This window comes from Acyrthosiphon pisum, chromosome A1, assembly GCF_005508785.2.
Source record: "Acyrthosiphon pisum isolate AL4f chromosome A1, pea_aphid_22Mar2018_4r6ur, whole genome shotgun sequence".
NCBI lineage: Eukaryota > Metazoa > Arthropoda > Insecta > Hemiptera > Aphididae > Acyrthosiphon > Acyrthosiphon pisum.
In genome coordinates, this window is record NC_042494.1 from 82564299 (window position 1) to 82574460 (window position 10162).

At 36.1% G+C, this 10162-nt stretch overlaps 1 protein-coding gene across 1 annotated transcript in view; it reads left to right on the top strand.

Annotated features, from left to right (window-relative positions):
- The window catches only part of LOC100158984 (LIM/homeobox protein Lhx5), a 43011-nt gene extending 34525 nt beyond the window's left edge, over positions 1-8486 (top strand). The window contains exons 4-8 of the mRNA XM_001945596.5: positions 2074-2304; positions 2436-2653; positions 5617-5899; positions 6973-7131; positions 8213-8486. Coding sequence (XP_001945631.2) covers positions 2074-2304; positions 2436-2653; positions 5617-5899; positions 6973-7131; positions 8213-8274 — 953 coding nt within the window. The 3' untranslated portion in view covers positions 8275-8486. The remainder of the gene's footprint in view (positions 1-2073; positions 2305-2435; positions 2654-5616; positions 5900-6972; positions 7132-8212) is intronic.
- Positions 8487-10162: the final 1676 nt, after the last annotated feature.

The window sequence follows — 10162 nt, forward strand, 5'->3', positions numbered from 1 at the left end:
TACTGAACTGCGACTTGGGCGTATAATACTATACATAACGCCGAAAACCTACTCGGTTATTATACGGCAGCTTGTAAAATAACCCGAAAAGACAGTAATGACCCAGCTCCCAGTATTTTACACATTTATTATTGTACATATACTATTATATTCGTTTTTTATTTTACGATTGTTACATTATATTATTTTTTTTTACCTAGCTAATTTACCGTACAAAAACTTCCGAAAGAAACGATTTTATGCGGTGTAGGTATATATAGTATATATTATTATTATTATTATAATATTATATGAATGTGCACACCCGTGTATACCTATATATTATATGCACGCGGTGCAACAAAAAGACCGTAACTTTTTATTCTTTTCGTTCTATATCCCTCAATATTATACGACACTACACCACCGCCGACTCTAGACGATAAAAATCCGCGTTTGTTTTCGCTCGATTCTAATTACGATTCGTATGCATGTTGCGCATATATTATAGTTTTTGGAATAAAATGAAACGATATAACAACAAACGAAAAGCGCTCGTATATCGTATAGGATACACCGGTGGCCTGGTTTTCGGTTTTTATACACATACTATTAGTATACGACAACGCAAACAATGTCACGTATTGACGTATTACGTGCTTATGATTTTTGCGTCCGTACACGTATTGAATTCCGAATTAAAATTAGATCACTTCCCGAAATATCCTTTACACATTATAATATATAGGTAATATGTGTTTCAAATAACTCTGTACTAGGACTCAGCAGCACGCGTTTGGATCATAAAGCCTTTTGCGTGACATGCGTACGTAATGCGTTTTGCGTATATATGTATACTCAATAATATAATATTATAATATCATATTATATAAATATAATAAAGTATATAATATATACCACCGCTAGAGGGGCGATAGCAAAAAGCGCCGAACACGCGATTGAATTCGTGATGGGATTTTTGTCATCGATACACCCCCACAAAACACTCGGCGGCCTCGATATACCCTTCTCCTTTTCCTCCTATCTGCCAACCGCATTGTTTGCACAGGATACTAACCACCACCACCAGCACCAGTATTAGTATGTGTGTGTGTGTTTGTATGTCGAGTATTTGTATACGTGTGTTTATAGATATACATATTATATATGTATATTATTATTATATCTCTGAAACGGTGAGCCGGCGCGTTCCTATCATCCCCGTCGGCAGACGCGGGTTTAATACTCCCGAGCGCGGCTACACAGCATCAGCGTGGTCCTCGGGCGCGCGTGCAGTACGCCCCGCGGGCGCGAATGGGTAATCGAGTTTGATTCCTGAACAAATATTGTCGTAAGCCCTTCTCCACGCGCACCCGTTGTTTCCATCGCGTCGCGTCCTTCTCCTGCGTCCCCGAACCTATCCACCATCCCAACCCCACCACTAGCTACCCCACGTCCATAACCAATCGCACCACAGTCAACCCAAAGGGATATATACCCAGAACGCGCTTCAACGCAGCACCCTCTGAGGGACGTGTATACATATAGTATAGTTATATGGGTATAAACCTATACACAATACACATGCCTGTGTGTACTCAATGTTGTTGTTGTTGTTGTGTGTGTGTGTGCTTGTGTGTGTATATTATTCGCCAAGCTCCGACGCCTCCGCCTCTGGATATTTATACGTGTTTGTTCGTAACGTCTGCCAATTATGTATATTATACTTTTTAACAAAACGTGCGCCGACCCGTGTTTTTCTTACCCCCTTTTTTTGTTTTCTTTTTTTCCGCCTCTGCGCGCCTCCTCTATGTGTCTATTTGTGGTATTTTATATACTGTTTCGTTCTCACGCGTCACAAACGCGTGAGGCGTATGTGTATATATAATATAATATAAATTATAAATGCTCGTCCAAACCCCCGCCACACACGCACAGACCCCCGACACACACAACACATAATCTTTTCGTAGTTATTCAATACGATAAAATACAAAATGTTAAATAAACGCACGTATTACTAATATATATTATATTACAGTTGTCATGTGGTGATATGTATCTGACCGATCGGTTTCTACGTTCGTTTTTCAGGTATCGACTCGTTGACGTACTCGGGATCGGAGGACGAAGATGACGACGAGACCACCTCGAACAGCATATCGTCTACCAAACACCACCTCATCACGGGACTCCATGGATCGGGCGGTCCCGGTTCGATATTGCCACCGACTACGCCAGAAGCCAACAACAACTCGTTATCGGCCGGTGATCTGCAAGCCCCTCACTCGGGCCTAGACCTCAAGGAGGATTCTGAGGACCAAGGTTAGTTGATCCGTTCATTATACTATATATAAATTATAATATATACCTACACATGAACAAGCATTATTACATGTTTGGACAATATATAATTATAATACCTACCTATTAATATTCGTCTTTCCCTGATAAAGGTTCTTTGGATGGTGACCCGGAGACCAGGGACAGTCAAACGGAGAACAAATCGCCGGACGACGGCAATTCCGGATCCAAGAGACGGGGTCCCAGAACTACCATCAAGGCCAAACAACTAGAAATACTTAAGACGGCCTTTTCGCAAACGCCCAAACCTACCAGGCACATCCGCGAACAATTAGCCAAAGAGACCAGCCTGCCCATGAGAGTCATACAGGTAGATACTTAATAGTTAAAATATTCATAGCCGCTTTATTATAGTATATAATAAAGTATAATACCGATTGGGACTATCGAAGTACGCAGTGTTTAATTTGTCGTACGTTCTTATACATAATATAATATAATATTTATAAATGCGTATAGACCACGTGCTTTTTCGGCACACACGCCGTGATAATGCATTTAAAACGACTGCGCGTGTTAAAGATTTATATATTATTATATATATAGGTACCTATACACCGTGTGGATACGAACGATACAGTACCGTAAGGACGGACGAAAGTCGTAAATTCACTTCTCTAAATTAACTGTCACTATATACGCACAACGCCCGTGCAGTGCGACTGCAGCAGCGATTCGTATTTATATATATTTATGTATTTGTTTCGGGATAGTGCCGATAAAAATAATATATATATTTTCTCCGAAAGGCTATAATAATAATTTACCAAGTGCATCATGACGCGTTTCAAATATTTTTCAGCGTCTGGTGCATATTACAAATCTAACATTTATCCTACACTGCAACACTAGCTATATATAGGTATTATAGGTATACATCGGTATATCATAACATTAATGTGTGGTATACTACAGCAGAAATAATAATATATGCTTTGAGTTAACGCATGCGAGACGCGCCGCCGCCGCCGCCGACGCCCATAATATAATATATAGAAAACGACAAGCGCCAGATTTTTGACACGTCGACGCCGACAGTAATGGACTTTGATGACATTTTGATAAACCGAGTAAAACGACTCGTTCCGACACGTTTACCGAACGTTTATTTCGCCGATGATATTATATACCTACTCAACGCACCGAGTCTCCTCTATATTATGTATATATTTATATAGGCACAACTGTAGATTAACACGTAAATATAGTCGGCGGCAATGCGTTCCGCGTCGGATCCCTCGTCAAAAAACCGTGCGATTTTAATTATTTTTCGTCTCTACTCCTTTTTTCCTTATATTTTTTTCCCTCCTCCTCCGACCGTTGCTTTGTTTATGATTCTCACGTTTGCTCCGGTCGGAAGGCTAACGACTTTATTAATATATATATATATGCACATTGCGCACGGTATTATACATTATATATATATGTATTTTTTTCTTCATAATATATATACCCGAGCACCGCCAATACAAATTACGAACGGAATAACAAATTATACAGTAGATATAAATAATAAATACACATATATATAGATATTATAATATAAACATAGGTTTATGCATTCGTACGTAATGTACAAAACGCGAAATAACCTTATGGAAATTCGCATAATTTTTCGTACCACACACAATGAGGTTTTTTTTCGTTCCGCATACGCCGGCACTCACGCGAACTCATGTAGGTATAGACGGAGATGATAATAATGTATAATATGCGATGATTGATAATAATTCGTAAGATAATTTTAATATTTATAAATATACACATATATTAGTATATAGGACATATACAAACAGGACATGTATACAGGACATACACATCGTAGTATTTGTAGAATTGTGTAGGTTTTATTTTTCAATATTCTTATATTATTTATATAATATGGTTTAGAAAACTATAGAAGCTATAAAGAATAAAACATTATAGAATATCCTTTATCACGATTTAATTATATAATATTATAGTCTTTCGACGTTTACTTACCTGCAGCTGGAATTCCTCTGCAAATAGTCAGACGTCGGATTACGTGAGTGGCAAAAATTGTACGTTTTAATCGTATTCTCTTCGTGTACTTTTGCAGTTGTTATATTTGCCATAGGTACTATATGTGTAGACAAAGCATATATAATATATTATATATCATACGATTTTGCGTGTGGTATGACGTTTATCATGCGGTTTTCCTGTGATCAACAATGCGTGTTTTCGTCTTTACGAGCTGCGGTCATTATCGCGCGTGTGCTTGCGCATAAGAAAACGACGACGTGTGTACTTGATTGTTTTTTTCTTTTTGTCTCTCCGTCGGTTTTAACCACAGCCAGGGAGGTCCAGCAGTGAGTGACGGTGGTTTCCCGGCTCTGGACCAGGGTTGTGGTCGATCTACGAAGAAAAAAAAAACCCAAAGACTTTAGTGAGGTCACACACAACGTGCACGCGCTTTTATTTCATTTTTTCCACTAGTCTTTACGATCGGCCATCAATCAATGTTTAACGCGCCTTTCCCCGCTCTGAAACCAAAAGAAAATCATTAAAAATACATTAGGTAGAAATTGAGTCTTCTGTTTTTTATTTTATTTCTCTCTGGCTGTAGTGTATATCGAAAAACGTTATACCTAATGATGAACATTACCAATCGCTTAAAAAAAATTTACATTGTCGTTTCCGACTGCAGGATTATTTATTGAAGAAAATTTACCAATATTATTTTTGACGAAAACTCGCGCAATAAAAGAGTTTATTCGATTTAATTTTTATAAAAAATAATGACATAACTTTTTGTTGTATGCTTTATCAAAAAATACGACATACATAATATATAACTTATACGTATATATAGGTATGGTAATACAGGCAATTTGATATTGTTTATTGTAATGTAATGCACGCGGCGTGAATAATAAATTATACTCAAACGTTATTTATTATTATTTATCAAATATTACGAATTATGAGAGTCAAATAGTGTTTGATAAAACAAATTACTACTATGGAAAAAGAGTGTATATATAGAAACCGGTTTTTAATAAATTTTGTTGTTTCTTTTCACGTTGAAGCACGGCTACATCACCGAGCAGTTGGCATTGTTTAATAGCTCATGTTTATCCATCGAAAATGATAGCAAGATTTCATGAATAAACATATTATTATATAATACTCGCGGCTGCTGCAGTTGTATACCTAGGTTATTACCTAGGTCATAGGACGCAAAAAAGATCATCGATGATCGATATCACATAATTAACATAATATTTACGTTTTTGGTTGTTTCCGCAGGTGTGGTTCCAGAACAAGAGGAGCAAAGAGCGGCGGCTGAAACAGCTGACGTCCATGGGCCGAGGGCCGTTTTACGGTGGTGCGCGGAAAATGCGCGGGTTCCCGTTGAACATGAGCCCCGGATCGCTAGACGACCAGCAACCCGGTTTCCCGTACTTCGCTGGCTCTGCCGAAGTCAAGTTTGAGTTTGGTTACGGGCCCGGATCGTTCCACCCTGACTTCTTCGGCCATCACGGAGGTCCGCATGGTGGCGGCGGACCCGGAGGACCCTTCGGACACCCAGGTAAACATCACCTATATAATATTCATTGCAATATACCATGATGACAATCATAATATATGGCCTTTACTCTTTACTATAAAAGAGAATTTAAACAATACAATGCATATATGCACACATATTATGGTGCCTAAAGCCTATTATAGGTAGTTATATCACGTTTTAAACCAATTTACCAAGAGTAAAATATTATGATGGAAAGGCTTGAAGAAAGGGACTGGAATACTCCAAAATAGACCTATAAGAGTGCAGTGTATACAACTTTCAGAACCTGACAGCTTGAATTATTTTTAACTATACAGGCATCATAATATGATATAGAGACGTTTTTAAAACATTGTACTATTTTAAAAAACTGCCACCACTCGTATAAACTGTAATAATTATACGAGAAAGCCAAATTATTTAATTATATAAAACGATTAACGTGTGCTTTGACGAAAAATTAAATTACATTTAGTACACATGTCGCGTCCGATAATACGAGGACGCACGGTGTAAAAATACTTCCGAAACCGCCTTTTAATTAATTTCGAAAATAGGTGCTAAATGTATAATAAGTTTATACAAGGACACTGCACGAGCAATGCCGACTAGAGTTAATAATATTTCAGAAAAATACAATATTGCAAATGGTCAAAATAAATTATTTTGTCGTTGTCTTCGAAACCGACATTTGTCGGAAATGCACGTCCGATATCTAATAATTACTCGGTTACCTGTCCGTAAAACCACAACCACGCAAAAATAACATACTATACAGGCGAAACACATAATAGTATTATTATGCATAATTAATTATATTTTAGTCGTTTTGACCACCGATGATAGTGCATTTATATAGGGAACAACTAAAAAAAAACAAACTTACGTGACGACCTTTCAGCGGGAATAATAAGACTAACGATGTTTTGTCAACGTCAGATACGTTTACATAATGTTATGCGATATTATATTATATTTTACAGATTATGCACACATGCACGCGATCGAAACGCGTTTACATGTACAACTCTTTAAGGCATTTGTAGAAAATATTTTCGCTAACCTCTCCTTTTTTGTTCATCTTTCCGTAGGTGGTATGGATTCCAACCCGATGTCTGGAATGGGGCCCGACTATCCTGGCATGGGCCAAGACGCTCCACCTAGCTTTATTGCGCAGCAACAGCAGGCAAACGACCAGCAGCTCGTTTCACAAAGGCCGGGCAGTCCGTCAGAATTCATGGGCTCCCAAGGCAAGTAAATTTACAAATGACATATTTTATTCATTCGTCATTTTTTATAGTCAGACAAAACGTCCCGTAAGCACATCTCTTTGTACACATTTGCGCACTATTCTCTTGTGGCGTAATAGTATAATAATAGTAGTTAGGTAGGTACTGCATTTTAAAATATGCGCAGACCACGCTGTTGACAAATTTCTCAATCACTGTTATTAACGTATGATAATACGATAATAATTATTGTAATTTTTAAAAACAAGTAGCTATGTAAATCGAATAAACGGTTCATATATTATGTTATACGATAGTGTCAGATGACGCACATTCTATATTATAATATTTTATTATATGATCTCTATATAAGTAGGTACAACGTTAAAATGAATTGAAAGGCGTCCACATATTGTATATTATAATATATATATGTAGGATTTTTATAACGTGAAATATATGCTTAGAAATTATTTATACATTTTAAAATCTATACCTATTGCAGTAAAATATAGATTTTATTATCGTATAGTAATATTTATCTCCAAATATTATACGTAAAATTATACAATGGTCGTATAAACGTTTTATGACTGTCAAAGCATATTATTAGAATAATAATATTGTACCGGACAGATTACAATGCAAAGAAAAATTTTTTATGAAGCTTATATACAACTAGTATACAATAAAAATAAGTGTTCGTTCAAAAATGTTTCGTATATATTACATTATTGTCTCTTATGCATATCATAATATATCTATATACAATACGTTTATAAGATATATACCACATGCAGACTCCGTAAAAAATCGAAGGAACAAACAAAACAAGTTAAACTTCTCCGTATAATATATAAAAATTTCGCGCCTGTGTGTTTTTGCACGGTGGACTTGCCAATTATACAATGTATAAATTGATGACATTCGTTATTGTGATGCATATACATTTGAAAGTCTGAAAAGGAGTGTTGAGAATATTTACATAATATATACCTACACGGTTACACATCATATTACTACTGTTTTATTATTAAACTGTTGTGCGAGCAAAAACCTAAATAACATTTATGTATAATGTGCGAATTTGTTGTTTTCACAGGTGGTAGTAGCAGTGGGTTTTCGGACGCGCCAAACTTGCAGAACGAAGGCATCGTCTGGTGAGATAATGTATACATGTACATCGATCGCAACCGTCTCCACAGATTTATGCCCTAACACTCACAATATAATATAAGAATGTTGTTCTGTCGAACGGAGGTAAAATTAGAACCGTGCCATAATGTTATTATTATTATTATTATTATTATTATCATTATTATTATTATTATAATTATATATCACTATATTGTATTATTATAGCGCAAAACATCTTTACGCATAATAACTAAAAATACTAAAAATTAAAAAAAAAAATTAAAATCGCGCACCGCAATACGCGTTATTATATTTTTCGAAAATAAAATGTTATTATGTACAAAATAGAGAATATTTATAACTTGTGTAACGGATTTAAAATATACATAAACGTTTAACATTATTTCGTGCATAAAAATATGTGTATATACATAACGCGAGTGTAGGCATATAAAACGCAGTATTTTGTAGGTTAGAGTAAATTGATATTGTAAAAAATTTTGCTTTTTCGGTGTACATAGAGTATATGTAAAAAAACTTCCGAGTCGGGCAAGGTTTTTTTCCTCGATAAATACTAAATACATCCGTCGTAATTTCGGTCGCACGGAAATCAGCGGTCTCGAGTTTTTTTGATTAAAGATAAAAAATGTAAATGGCTAGATGTATCCTAGAATATAAATATGCATTTATGTATGTATATTTATATGATATAACACACCACTAACTATTTATAATATTTACGATTATTTGTAATATGCCCCCGTGTGTTTCGTGTCCTAAAAGCCCCAAAAATCGTAAACTATTGCTGCGCTGCAGTGGACGTGAATATAATTTGTACCGTATATATATTATATTATAGAGAAAAGTCCTTTTTGTCTGTGAGCGGTTTTCACAGAAAACCATGTATTATTATTATTATTATTATTATTATGAAAAATTAGATTTACGATAAAAAATGTTATTGTTTTACTATTGTCCCAAAGTTGAAAATATTTTTTCTTTTTTTTGTTGTTATTGTATACGTTCCCTATGATCATCAAACCTGTCTATTGTAAAAAATAATAATAATATATATAACTCTGTTGTCATTATCACATCAAAAACTGACGTTTATTTATTGTCTTTTCCCCTATATATAACCAAAATAGTATAGGTACAATGTTTGTCCTCGGACTTGCAAAACGCGTATAAACACGATACCTATGTCAAATATGATACCAACTTCGATATCGCCCCGGTTTGCGGCGGCGTAATTATGTCGTTTATAATAATAATATCATATACCTATATTATTGTAATATTAATTTATGAGCCGTCGACGTGTCCGTCGTTGCAAGCGTCCCAACTCCAAACCTCGGCGGCCACACGTCATTACGTACACGCAATAATATACGAATACATATATATATATACGCGTACACTGCGTAAACACGTAATGTATAATAATAATATTATAACATAATGAAGTTTCGAAAACAATCGGTTGTGGTGTATATATGTGTAATATAAATCGGCGACCCCCCACCGACGAGGAGGGTCGGAAAAAGTACAAAAAATAAAAACCATTATTCGATTGTAATCGAATTATATATTGTGCGAAATTGACTGGATACCTCCTCCGCCGCTGCGACTGCCGTTTGATGGCCTTACGGTGAGTGAATGTGTGCGTGTGTGTGTGTGTATGTGTGTGTGTGTGCAAGCGCGCGCGCACGCTCTTTATTTGCCGTCGCCGCCGGGCGGGGTTAGAGGGCGTCAAGTGCCCCCGCCGCCGCCCGTCCCCTCGATAATAACCGTAATTATGGTCAATTTGTGTAAATAAATAATTGCCCGAAAGCCCCGCAGGGACACACGCTGCAGTGTATATTATATAATATGCACGTTACATATATATATATATATATTATATCTTCGTAAG